The following is a 14,493-nucleotide window of genomic DNA, read 5'->3' as shown; positions in this document are numbered from 1 at the left end:
TGTTGATGACATTATCTTTGGTTCTACTAATGAATTATTGTGTAAAGAATTTCATCATGTATGAGTAAAGAATTTGAGATGAGTATGATGGGAGAGTTAAAGTACTTCCTTGGACTTCAAATCAAACAAAACAAGGAAGGAATTTTCATAAATCAAGCCAAATATGTAAAAGATCTACTCAAAAAATTTGGCTATGATAATGGAATCGCAAAAAGCACTCCAATGAGTACTACCATTAAGCTGGACAAAGATAAAGTAAGGAAGTTGACATCAAGACTTATCGAAGTATAATCGGATCCTTACTCTACTTGACTCCTAGTAGACCTGATATTATGTTTAGTGTATGCTTGTATGCTAGATTTCAATCTTGTCCTAAAGAGTCACACAAGCTTGCTGTCAAACGAATTTTTCGATATTTGATTGGCACCATTAATCTTGGCCTTTGGTATCCTTGGGGAACTCATATTGACTTAACTTGTTATTCGGATGCCGACTTTGCTGGATATAAGGTTGATAGAAACAGTACTAGTGGAACATATCATTTCCTAGGTCATTCACTTGTCTCTTGGTGTAGTAAGAAACAAAACTCGGCCCCACTTTCAACCACCGAGGCAGAATATGTTGCCGCAGGTAGTTGTTATGCACAAATTCTTTGGATGAAACAAACCCTTAGAGACTATGATATTAAACTCGATCAAATACCTATCTTGTGTGACAATACTAGTGCTATTAATCTATCCAAGAATCTCATTCAACATTCTAGGACTAAGCATATAGAAATTAGGCATCATTTTCTTAGAGATCATGTTAAAAAAGGAGATGTTGTGATTAGATTTGTTTCCACTTAAAATCAACTTGCGGATATCCTTACAAAACCTCTTAGTGAAGAGCATTTTATAAAGATAAGATATGAGCTTGGAATGATGAATGTTTCATCTTGAATTATAAATTGTTGATTAAGCTGATGTGTTTGTTATTGTATGCATTTATATTTCATTTAGTTTTAAATGGCTTATTGAAAAGTTTTGAATCACAAAATTATTTAAAATTGATTAATTTTTAAGCCAAAAATAAATTGGTGTGTATAATACAAGTCTAAGAGCCTACCAAAATTCAATAAGAGTCAAAATAATTTCCAAAGATTAACCGTCTATCAACTAGAAAACCATTTTTCTTAATGATTATTCTTTAGATCACATTTGGATAACCGGATAGGAAAACTAGGAAGCCGTTTATCAATTTCTCATCTCTGGAAAGAAACCAGTTCACTGGTTATAAAATCCGAAAAGCCAGATTTTCAAAGCTTCTTTTTTGCCTCAAAACCGAACAGTCGGTTCTTCAAACCGGTAAGTCAAATTACTTTTGAAAAATTTTTGGAAAATATCCGATCAACCGGTTAAGGAATTCAAAAAATCGATTTTGGTTTCTGAACTCACTGCATCACAACCGAATAGCCGGTTATCTAATCCGGAAAGCCGAATTTGCAAATCCCTTTTCTGCCTCAAAACCGGACAACCGGTTCCTCTATTCGAAAATCTGAATTCGCGTAACTAACTCACTGTCCAACAACCGGATAACTGGTTAGTGCTATTTGGATAGTCGAATTCGTGAATATAAAAGATGTTCTTCTTTTTTCCTCTTTCGGCAAACCGGATACCATTCTCTCTCTAAAAATTGTTTGTTCCTTCATTCTTTTTAACTCTAAAATCCATCATTTCCACTCATTTTCAATTCAAATTGATTCATAAATCTTATTCCCCATCCATTCTTGTGGCCAAAATCATCTTTCAAATCCATTTTCCACATCAAACTCACTAGATCTGAAATCAAATCTCGGGTTTCTAATGAATTTTCTCTCTCTAGATTTCTTCCTCTTAAGCCATTTTTGAACCGAAATTGCACCTCAAAATCTCTTTCAATCCTCATCATCTCCCTTCTTATTGCCTCATTTCACTTCAAATTACTCAAAATCATCATGTCAAGCTCGCAGCAGGTTCGAGGAAAAGGCAAAAAACCAGTTCAACAAACCAATGGTCACGGCAAGCAGGGGGCACTTCCAATCAATCCAACTTTGATTCTACACACTTTCAGAACAAGCATTTAGTCAAACAGTTTCACCAAAGCTTCATGCCCCGTGAGGTACTCTCTACATTTTTCATTTTACCGGATTGGCTTCATAGTTTCAATATTAGTCATAGAATTTTGTATCAATTGCTGGAAGAAGTTGATTAGATTAATGCACTTATAATTGAGGAGAATGTGTATCCCGACTTGGTGAAAGTGTTTTACTCGAATATGGACATTTCCGAAGAAAAAAATAATCGAATAATCACCAATGTTGAAGGAGTGTTAATTGATTTTGATGTTTCTGAGTTAAATTCTATTCTACAAAACCTCCGATTATGGCTTAGAAATTTTCTTGCCTAGAAAATCTCCCAAACTTGATAGGTATGCTCATGTTGACGCCGTTAGAAATATATGCCGGCGTAATGACCTTTCTGTTGAAAATTGCACCATTCATTTTCGCACTGAATGCCTCTGTCTCCAAACTCGGATTTTGCTTCGTTTTATTCAGTCCATTGTACTTCTTAGATCAAGGCATTTGGATGAGGTTTCTCATATGGATGTTGCTTTGATTTATTGCATCTTTAGACGTCGTCCGGTTAATTTGGGGTATACCATTATCCGAACTATGCTTTCCATTCCTAATTTGATTACTCGTTCCCTTCCTTATGGTCATTTTATCACTTGGATCCTTAAATACTTTAAGGTTCCGATTAATGAACTATCATATAAACCTTCTAAGAATATCGGGGATGAAGCTGTATATGCCTTAGGATTTGAATGGAAAAATAGAACTTGGGTAAAATTCATTGACAACAAGTTCACTTTTCTTGCCCCGAGTGATGATCGGCCATTTAACGCTGTGGTTTCTGCTGATCAACTTCCTAATTTCTCACTTCCATTTCGGGGCCAGCATAGATGTCGAGACCCTCTAGTGTCTACCTCTATTCCCGATGCCTCTGCATCCGCTTCATCACCTCCAGAGCCTCCAGCCTTTGAAAAGGTTACTCTTTAGCAGTTTATGGATGAGGTGCGAACCCTTTCCATGCGGCAGACTGACTTTGAGCAGCGCATACTTGCAGAGTACCAGTGCCTTTCACGGCAGCTCATTCATGGACAACGCCTCTTCTTTGAGCACTTCGGCATTCCAATCTGTATCCACCTCCATCACCACCATCCTCACCACCTCAGTAGTCTCTTATAATTGTATTTGGACACACCAGCATTTCATTTATTGCTTTATGTTCTTTTATTTTCATTTGGATTTTATGGATAATTGTTATATTGGATTATATGTTTGTTTTGGATGATATGGATTTGATATAGTTGATTGTTATGTTCTTTACTTCTGTTTTGGATAACTTTAAACTAATATGCTTGCCTTGAGATTTTGATGATTGATAGGAGGGAGTTTTTACTCTTTTTTATTATGAAGAGGAAGATATAATATGGAAGGGGGAAATATGGTAAATATGATTGTTATGAAAAATAGTCATATGCGTTTATGCAGGCAGAGTCTTTTAAATAATTTTCAAATTAGTTTTTAATCTTGTATTGATTAAGGGTGAGCTCTTCATAACTAAATCAAATTTTTATAATGTGTTTTGTCATCATCAAAAAGGGGGACATTGTTAGCCTATAAGGCTATAAATGTTGATTTTAATGATAACAAACCACATATTTTGAATAAATAAATATTTACACATTGTGCTTTTATAACAAGAAAAAGATTTTTATGTTATTAGAGTGTTTTTCAAGATATGGACTAAAGTGAAAGGATTTTGCCATCTTTGATTTTAATAAATATTATTTTGAATTTCAGATTTAGACCTAATTGAAAATATTAAAATATTTTGGGCTATTCTATGATTTCACATATTTTGGGCCATATCATAATTTCAGAAAGTGTTGGGATTAACAAAGTATTATTTAGAAATTCTGAAATTGGATCTATTTGAAAAATTTCATAACGTTTTGGGTCATAGTACAGTTATATAACGTTTTGGGGTCAAATTATAATTTTAAAAAATAGTTCACGGTAGTAGTTACTGTAGCAAGCGGCTAACCAAATTTGACAAGCGATAGACTAGATTTTGGGCAATAGCTTACTGAAATGAAAGCGGCTATCCGGATTTCAAAAGCGGCATACCGGATGTTTTAAAATTCAAATTTTTGCTATAACGGTAACATAAAAGCATTAACCAGATTCAAAAGCGGCAAGCCAGTTATCATTAGAAAACACATAACGGCTAGTTTTTGAGCTCAAATTATATAAATTCAAATCAAATTCATTTTCAAGCTCTCTAGCAAGTAAAAACAAAAAGCACACAACATATATTGAGCTCTCATTTCGCAAATCATTATACATTCAATCATCTTTATTTTTTCAATTTGTGTATCTACTATTTAAGAGAGTTTTTGTTATAATCTTCATTTTCTCATCAAATTTGTGAGTGTTTAAGTGTGTGAGACACTTGAGTGAAGAGATTTGGAGATAATATAGTTGTTGTAAAAGTTCATTGACACCTTGGAAGTCAATTGTAAGTATTTAAAGCCTTGGAAGGTTTGGATAGTGAAATCCTCAAGCTTGGGTTGCTTGGAGGCATGGACACAAGCAGGGATTGTCGAACCACATAAAAATCTTTGAGTTTGCTCTCTCTTTCCCTACTCATTTATTATTGTGCTTTCATTGAATTTATTGTTTTCAAATTTATTAAGGCATTAGATTGGATTGTTGTTTTGGTTTGATTAGGATAAGTTTTTAAAATATCAATTCACCCCCCTCTTGGGTTGCATAACTTGTATTTCAGAACCAACTTTTTACTTTAAATATATCTTATGTGCCAATTATATAATCTCATCATCAATTGACTTGCAAAATTAGACATCTAATTAAATTAGGAAACAAATATTCCTAATAAATTGGAATCTCACTAAATTAGAGAATAAATTAACCCCAATTACAAGATATGCAATAAATAAAATTTAAATTTAACTAGACTTGCGATAAGATGCTAACTCTAAAAATAATAGACTTAATAATCTCCCCATTTGGCATTCTTATGGCAAAAGCAATCCAATCACAAGTCTTCCATGAAACTTAACGCTAAAATATGAATTTGAAACAAAGCATAAACAACAATAAGGAATTAACCAAATAATTGGCAATTAACTTGTTAGTTCATGTAAATAAACTAAGGCGAGAATTAAAATAAAATGTTGATATTATTGATCAATAAATATTAAGGCAACATTAAGCAGAAAATCAAGAACAATAAAAGTATAAACTCACCCTAAGACCTAGAAATCCAAAGATTTAAAAATTCTCAAAAATAAAATCTCCCCCTAGAATTGAAACTACTACTCCCCCTAACTCATTGCATCGAGCAATTGAAGACTTGAATTCAATTACTCCCCCTCTTTTGCCAAAAGATTGTAAAAAAGAAGAAGTTTGGCATGCAAATCACTGAAATGAGTAGAAAGGTTAGTAATATCACACCCTTGTTTCAAAATCTCAGCCTCAAGATGGGCAATATTAGGAGCAAAATAATTAGATGGAGGATAAGAGCGAACAGAGGCTGCAACAAAGGTAGGAAGATTGCAAAGATCACTTGGAGGAGCTCCACTTGTGACAGTGCGTGAGGGCGTGTGCGGCGGCTGTTGGTGGTCAACGATGGCAGCAGGAATAGTGGCGGAAGTGGTGGTGATCCTAAGGTTAAAAGTGGAAGGTCCAGAGTTAAAACTATCTTCATTGGGATCACTTTCCATAGAATCATTGTCACTTGAATGCATGGATTTTTCAGGAGATACGTACCAAATGTGGGACCAAAATCTTCATCATCATTAAGCATATGAATCTCATGAGGTCATATACAAGTAGAGCAAAGGTGGGGTAGAAGAGTGCAACGATGCTTGAAATTAGGTTGAGCATGAGAGCTCTCACCTTCCGTAAGCTTAGAGAGAGTTGAGTGAGAAACAATGATCCTAGAGTCTTCCTTATATAGAAGAACTAACCTTGTTCAATGAGGGTTTGGAATTCCTACTTGCATATGGAAAGAACTAATAAAGAAGATTTTATTCTAATTTAAAGCACCAACAAACATAAATTTCGTTCAAGATCAATAAAAGAACATAATCCAACGCCAACAAGTTAGAAACAAAAAAGGTAAATGCAAAATCGAAAAGCTATGCATGATATTTTATGAAACAGACACACAATGCAGAGCAGAGAACTTTGAAATTAAACTAAGAATGAATGGAATAGAATTAGAATGTTATCCACATACCATTAGAAAGCTTACTGAATCATATTTTCATAGGATTTTACAAAATTGAATTTGGAGTTCTATAGAGAAAGTTATGACCGAAAGATCGCAACATTCTTAATAGTGACGGGCAAAAACTTCTCAATGCACTTAGAAAATAAAATATGAGTTTTGCTTCAAAAATATGTAACTCTTAAAATCTAGATCGCAACATACTCAGTTGTGATGAGCAAAAACATCTCAATGCACTTAGAAAATCAAATTTGAGTTTTACTTTAAAAATATGCAACTCTTAAAGTCTAAAAACATAACATCATGTAAAAACAAGAGAATGCATCATGAATTTTTTAAAATAAATAATGCATTAATAACAAAATTGAACAAGAAAAATATGTTTGGGAATTTTCACAACAAGTATTAATCTATGAAATCAAGACTCTAATTTTCTCAAATAAGTACACATTAGAGAAATTTAAGTTTTTGCGTGTGTGTGCACGCGCAAGTAGTTCAATCTACACTTTTTCCCAAAAATTCATCCATATTCATAGTCAAAGCCTTAAATATAACAGATAGAGCTGGTCAAACTAATATTATCATTTTAATCTTCAATTTTTGACCATTTTAATTTTGACAGACATTTTTTTCTCTTTTTCTTTTTGGATAGCATAGCAAAGCATCATGTATTTTAAGAATTATTAAAAATTATCCACTTTTAAAAAACAATTATAAAATATTTTATTAATTTAAGTCAAAGTAACACATTCGATATGTTTATTGTACTGAATTAGATTTAATTAATAGAAACACATTACAACTAGACTAAATAAGACCATGGGGTGCTTGACCGAGTGGTTTTTAAGTTTTATTTGGCTGGATATCCGAGTTTGAGTCCTGAGGAAATAAGGGTTAAAAAAATTAGATTAAATAAAACATTACGTGTAATTTTTGGGCAATATGAGAATAAAACTTTTGGCTTAACTAAATTAAATGTATCCCTATCATTTCCCATTCTAAACTAAATGTGTCCCCGTGGACTTAAATCCATGGCTAAAAAAAAAAAAAGATTAAATAAAACATTATGTGTAATGTTAGGGCAATATAAGAGTTTAACCCATGGCTTGACTATACTAAATGTATCCCTATCATTTCGATCCTAAATTAAACATATCCCCTTTGCATCCAACAGTGGGCATTTGGTTCTATGGCCTAACTATTGCATCCAACAGTCGGCATTTGGTTCGGGTTGACCCTAACAAACCGATCGGATTCAAATTTAAAAACCGATCAGTTTTTATTTTAGTTTGGGTTGAACCTAAGCCAAATTCAAAAATCGATTTGCTTAGCCTTTAATAAAAAAATAAAAGATGCAGTCCCTAATTCTTTCTTTCATTCTTGACTTCTTCTTCTCCATCGCGAAAGAGAGAGAACAACACCTTCACTCACATACACCCACGCCTCTGCTACAGCCACATCCGCCAATAACAAACACCCACGCCCATGCTGCCGCAACTGTCACTTCTGGCTTCGTTCGCCATCATCAGCCACACAAAGTAAGGTTATAAATACGATTCCAAATGATCGTGATTAATTCAATCTTCTTGTGCGGCTGACGACTATGAAAATGGTGTACGAATGGCTGTTTGTAATTGAATCTTCGTGTGGGCATGAGTAAGAGGAGTTACAGGCATTGAAACTGTTCAATTTTCTTTTATGTAATGGATGTTTGTAATTGTTGCTGATTTGGTTTCTTAACATTGTAATTGTTGTTGTCTTAAAGTGTTGAAGATAAGTTATTAATCAATTATATATTTCTGTCATTTGGTAATCTATTTTGCTTATCAATTTTCCATCAGTGAGCTGGGCTGGTATCGGATTTTGGAATTGAGGTGGCTGCCTGGCTAGGATTTGATTCATTTTGAGATTGAATTGAATTTTAGAATAGTGGCAACCGAAACCAAAATTCAGACCCGAATTTCCAAATTCAAACTGACCTGAAATTCGAACTCATACCACACCAAACAAACTTTAATTTGGTTCAGTTCAGTTTGAGTTAGTGTTTCGAACCCGATTGGATTGAATTCTCCACTCTGAACAGGTTATAACTCAAACCGAAATCCAAACAACCTGAACTGAAACTCAATTTGCCGACCTCTAATTGCATCCATGAAGAAGTTAAGCCAATTGAGCTATCAACATACTTTGTTATAGAATTTGAATTACAAAATCTTTTACAAATAAATAAATATTTATTATTTATTTATGGATGAATATTTTGAATTTATGTTTGTGGTAAAACCCTTTTAAGTACTCATTTGATACATTTTATTTTACCAATGGAAAAATCCCTTTTTCACCACTAGAGTTTGATAAAATAGTCTATTTCATCTTTAATTTTTAAACAATAGCCTATTTCATCCAAATTTTTAAACAATAGCCCAAAATATCTTTCTGTAAATTATAGCTTACTCTATAATTCATTGGGGCAAAATGAGAGTTTCAGTTAAATAAATGCAAATTTTTTTAAGATAAGAACTCAAGAACAATTAAATGATATTTGACTTTATACATAAATTTAAAATTTAAGGATAACTTAATAAAAGAAAAATAACTCTAAAGAATATGCAGCATATATAGACACATGCACGAGCACACTCACACACACACACACATGCATGCATACACGAACATGTGTTCATTAAATTTTTTTAATGAAGTCAACCAAATTTTTGATGAATTATTATTATTATTATTATTATTATTATCTTACAATCAAGAATCATTATTCATATTAAGGCCAAGGATAAACTACCAACTTATTTAATAATCGTTTCAAATTTGATTATTGTAACCATTTACTCATATCGTATTCGTGTCGAATAGTTGGAGTATCTCAAACTTTTAAAATAGTGAACGTGTTCTTTGTGGTCATTTACAAATCCTTCAGTTTTCATTTTATGAACTCAATTAGAACACTTTACTTGATGCTTACTGTTCTACATAGACAGTACAGGTAATTTATTGTTTGATTTTGGTCCCTTTTTTCTTCATTCGTCAAATTGTTTTCGGAGTTCAATCTAAAGAACACTTTGCTTTGCTACTTATCAATATATCAAACATTGATTTTATTAATTCACTTTAGAAATAAATGAGATTGAATTAAAATTAAACTGTTATGACCTTATGGTGGATGTCTACCCACTGATCTCTAGTTAATTAAGCTAGTAAGGTGAGACTGAGACCAAAAGGAATTAGCCAAGTTACTTGGAAGGCTAAGGCTTGTTGGCTCAAGGGTGGAAGATTTAGCTAAGCGAAATTCCCTCACTGGTTTCCATGATTGGTTGGTTAGTAAAATAGCTCACACGTGATGTCAAGCAAGCTATATAAGTCACTTACAAATGAGAGCGTTGCCAACGTCTGATTGGTCAATGGCCATTATAAATAGAGCCGTGAATTTCATTTGTAATTCATCCAAAAAAAAATGAGAACGATTCTCATTTTAACAAAACATTATTCTTCCTCTGCCTTTATATTATTTACGTACTTCCTAGTTTACTTAAAGATATAAGTACATTTCTGAATTTATAACACAATCAAGTTTATAAATATATGTTTTACTTTTATTTTTATGACCAATTAACAATAAAAATTAGTAAGAGGTGAAACATTTTACTTGACAATAACTTGCAATCATAGAGAAGCTTTATTAAAGTATAAAGTTTAAAATTGACTTTTTTCTTTTTTTTTTGAAACTGTTTAAAATTGACTTGCGAAAACAAAGAGAAGAGAAAAAGAATTATTTAATTCGCTGAATATTGACAAAGTAGAAATGGGCTAACGGTACAATGACATGCATCGGGCCCAACAAAGTATGTATTAATACAATGCGTGCCCAAAGCAGAAATTGTTATTATTATTTTTTTTTTTTATGCTAACCTGGACGGTGCGAGCAAATCTTTATTAATTATAACAAGACAACAAAATCATTAAAGGAATATAAAGCTGAAACTATTTAGCAACAGCATAATCACAGACATGTATCTGACCTGGAGCGTCTTAGCAGGGGAAGCTTTGGGCTTAATGCTCACAATTCATCTTTGACCAAGTTGAAAGGCGGGATGCTTTGTTCATTTCTGAAGAAATCTTCAGGATCCACCATAGTTTTCACTTGCACAAGCCTGTAGAAATTGTTCTTGAAATACTTTTTTCCCCAAATGCTTGCTTCCTGAACGCTTGTGTGGCCCAATTTGTTGTTCGTTCCAATGTCAAGATCCCTGTTATTAATATATGCTGCTCGAGGATTTTTTGTAACATAAGGAGTCATATAATTGAACAGCTTTCTGACCATATTTAAGTGCCTTTGATACGCTTCATCAGTTGCATCTTGCCATTCCGCATAGTACAAAAGTGTGTATATGTTGCCTGCTCTATGTGGGAATGGAATTTCGGACTCTGAAATCTCACTCATTTTTCCACCGTAAGGAAAAAACACGAGAAGGCCGTAGGTTCGTGGATCCTCCTCATAAAATAAATCATATGCCCCTTCAAGAGCTTCCACAGGAATCGGCACTGTTACAAAGTCTGCTTTTCCTATGAAAAACCTTTTGACAAATCTCTCATTAATCAATACATCTGCATTAATTGACTCTCTAATCTTGAATCCGTCAAGGTAAACGACGGATTCAATGAAGCTCATTTCTCTGCAGTCTTCTTTAGTTAATCCGAGCTCAGGGAAGCTCTGCTGCATCAATGGAAGTAGCCTATCAACCCCACCTAGAAACAACGATGTGAATAAACAGACCATAGTGGAATTCTCTCTGTATAAGAAGGGTGAGATGAACAAATCTTCATGGACCCTGTCTGCAATGTACTGCCATTTGTGAAGTAGTCTTGTTGCATTTTGTTCCAAGGTTCTTGGGACGGCAAATACAGTCACAGTTGGCGGAACAGCAACTAGCTTTATTTTCCATGAAACAATGATTCCAAAACTAGATCCTCCACTCCCACGAATAGCCCAAAATAGATCTTCTCCCATTGATTCCCTAGTCAAAAATCTGCCTGAAAATAATCAAAACAGCAAATATGTAAATGAAGTTTGTGTCCAAACAAACTTAATTGATTTTCAAACAGCTTTCCTTAATTGATCACGTGAGTACAAATCCTGCAAAAGTAATTGAAAAGCTGAAAACTGATTTGAGCTTAACGCACACCTCAAAACTCCTGATAAAACCCCTCTAATTAAATTTACAATTTTAACCTTAATAGAAATTACAATAGGAGACAATGGCATATACAATTCAATTCACGCATAATTTCTTCTTAATTAAGAAATTTTTACAGCCCATATCTTCTTTACTTCATGATGCTATGCAAATAATTGACCAATACTCATTTCTTCTTTTTCCTTTTTTATTTCAATTTCTTACTTAAGAAGGGTTAGGGTGTGGTGCTGCCGGCGGCTGGTGGCTATCGTAAGCTAGTCTCTCTTATGTAACTGCTTTTTGATGGGTTCAAAAACAAATGCCCAGTTCAGAAAGATGAAGCCTAGACCAATTTTCGGTAATTTTCAAATTTTAAAAGATTTTTCTAAATAAAAAAGAAAATCTGAAAATTTCTGAAGAAGCACTTAGCAGTGAGAAAATGATGAAACATAATTAACAGAGAGGAGTCGGCCATCTTCCAATTTAGATAATAAAAAAATTTTCTCACTGCGATTGCTATTAAAATTTTCCCAACGAAGTCTATAAATTTAACAAGAACTTCAGGAGAAAACATCAAAGAGCCATAATCCTCAAAATCAAGCATCGATACTTTCCTTATCAAAGAAAAATAAAAAAGCATCAACGCTTTCATCTTTCAATTCCAAAGAAAAAGTTTATTGGTGATGGTCGGATATGAAAGCATTGATCCCGGAAATACTAATAAAAGAGGCGGTATAAGTTGGAACTAACACATGCGGCTACGAGAATCTATGATTTTTATGGGTTATGGGGTTTGTTTGAGAAAAACAAAAAAGAAAAGTAGAAAAATCTATGAAGGGCAGTTTTGGAATTACAGCGGTGCTGTTAGATTTATTAACATTTTTAATTTTTAGGATAGGGGCTTTACAAGAAAATTTGAGGGGTGTTAAAAGCTTATCACAAAAAACCTAATAGGAGGCTTGTAAACCACAAATTACGTGTAGTGACTATGTTCAACTAACTGTATTTTGGGCTTTGCCCACCTCCTATTAGTTTTTTTTTTTAAATGTTTATATGATTTATGGGTAAAATTATGGTGCAACTGTAGTATCATACCACAGTTACATCCAACCGTTAGATTTAGCTACAGTTGTCACCAAAAGTTGGATCTAATGACTGAAAGCAACTGTAGTATGGTACCACAGTTGCACCATAGCCAGACCCATGATTTATTGTCTTGATATTTGTGTAATAAAAAAATAATTTGATTGATTAATTTATGTCTATTAATCATTTTGAAATTGTGCTAGAAAAATATTTTGATAGATTAATTACTGTCTATTGATCACTTTGAAATTATACTAATTATATCTTTTCTCGACATTCTATGATTTGATAAAATGATTACAAATATCACTTATTTTTATAAAATAATCATATCCTATGAATATAATGACCATCAGAATTTTCTCTATATTATCTCTTTAAAATTTCTCACCTTTGGCGTCAATCATGTGAGCATCCACTATGTGATCAGCAGCGATACCGTATTTACGCAACAAGGCACCGTAGCCACCGCCACTAAAATGTCCACCAACGCCCACTCCAGGGCAAGTTCCTACCGGAACGGCAAGCAGATTTTGACTCTTCTCAGCAATTCTATAATTAAGTTCCCCGAGGCTGGCACCAGATTGAACCCATGCTGTTTTTGCTTCTGCATCAACACTGATTTCACTAAAATTTACCAAATCAACAATGATGAAAGGAACGTCAGAAATAGAGGAAAGACCCTCATGATCATGACCACCACTTCGTACTCTAATTTGCAGACCGTTATTTTTGGAGCATTTAATGGCTGCTTGAATTTCGGACACGTGGAATGGGGTGATGATGAATAGAGGTTTCGGGTTTGGGGGGGACGAGAAAATAAGATTCTGTATTGAGGCCTTCAATACTGATGAATATGAAGAGTTATTTTGGGTGTAAATCACTTTAGCAATGGTGTCAGATTGTAGAGAGAGACATTTGAGAAATTTTTCATGATTTTCAGCTGCAAAAGCCACCCCCTGAAATTTTATTAGAAGAACAAAAATAAGCGAGACAATCTTTGGGCATAAAAAATTGTGAGGCTTCATTTCTTTTGACGTTACTGACAGCTCCGATGAAAGAAGGAAAGTAAATTTATCCTCTATATATACACAAATGAAGAGTACATTTAAAAGTTGAAAAGTCAAAAGCTCGTAAGCATTTGTGGTGCCATTTTCTAGCCACAAAAATTGACGGAAGACTTAGAGCCGCATGCATGCATTTGTCAAAAATGAAGAAATTCGTTGCTGATTTGTTAAGATTTTTTGTTTAGATAATTAAATGTATGCATGATAAAGTTCTCCTACAAATATCAAGTAATTTCCATTAAAGAAAATACCCCAGAATATAGAGAGTTCGGGAAATTTAGTTCATGTAAGTATGAGCTCTTAAAAAGTTGGGATTTTTTTTTCAGTTAAAATCTGCATTAATTTGAGAGATGTGAGAGAATGTTTGTCTTAAAAAAATTATTTAAATACAAGGTATACTCGGTACTTGATAAGTGAGATATTATTACTTAAGTTTATACTATAATAATTATCAGTAAAATAATTATTCTCCCTTACTTTTGTGGGTTAGCTTTATAACTGAATCAAGTTAAATTTCTCGTGTTTTTATCTTTTGTGAATTATTCAGTGCATGTTGATTATGCTTTTGGGTATAAATAGTAGCAGACCACATCAAATGATGCTCTACCCACAATATTAAGAATAAAAAGTTAATGGCGAAGTGTCAATTCACTACCAACCACATAAGATTGGTCACAACCCCAAGATCTAATTAAAAATTTTTGTTTATTTATATATAAGAGAAGGATCAATGTCACGAAGTCATGGATTTGCTCAAGAAGTAACTGACCACCTTAATTTCAATTCTAGAAGAAGTGTGAGACTAAAAAAGTT

General features: G+C 33.4%; 1 protein-coding gene across 1 annotated transcript; it reads right to left on the bottom strand.

The window, feature by feature from the left end:
* Positions 1-10,110: 10,110 nt before the first annotated feature.
* LOC18042395 (berberine bridge enzyme-like 18) lies at positions 10,111-13,654 on the bottom strand. The gene is made up of 2 exons (XM_006431581.2): positions 13,005-13,654; positions 10,111-11,384 (listed from the first exon to the last, which is right to left on the bottom strand). Exons 1-2 carry the CDS (start codon positions 13,639-13,641, stop codon positions 10,411-10,413), a joined length of 1,611 nt encoding a protein of 536 aa, XP_006431644.1. The 5' UTR covers positions 13,642-13,654; the 3' UTR covers positions 10,111-10,410.
* Positions 13,655-14,493: the final 839 nt, after the last annotated feature.

Source organism: Citrus clementina, unplaced genomic scaffold, assembly GCF_000493195.1.
Source record: "Citrus clementina cultivar Clemenules unplaced genomic scaffold, Citrus_clementina_v1.0 scaffold_5, whole genome shotgun sequence".
NCBI lineage: Eukaryota > Viridiplantae > Streptophyta > Magnoliopsida > Sapindales > Rutaceae > Citrus > Citrus x clementina.
The sequence above is the reverse complement of the archived record's forward strand: the minus strand, read 5'-3'. Positions and strand labels throughout refer to the sequence as shown.

What these genes read in the sequence shown, in the direction of transcription:
- LOC18042395 (XM_006431581.2), bottom strand. Translation starts at nt 13,641, where the DNA reads ATGAAGCCTCACAATTTTTTATGCCCAAAGATTGTCTCGCTTATTTTT. An exon ending in TCACATGATTGACGCCAAAG is followed by an intron (nt 11,385 to 13,004) that starts GTGAGAAATTTT and finishes GATTATTTTCAG; the next exon opens with GCAGATTTTTGACTAGGGAA.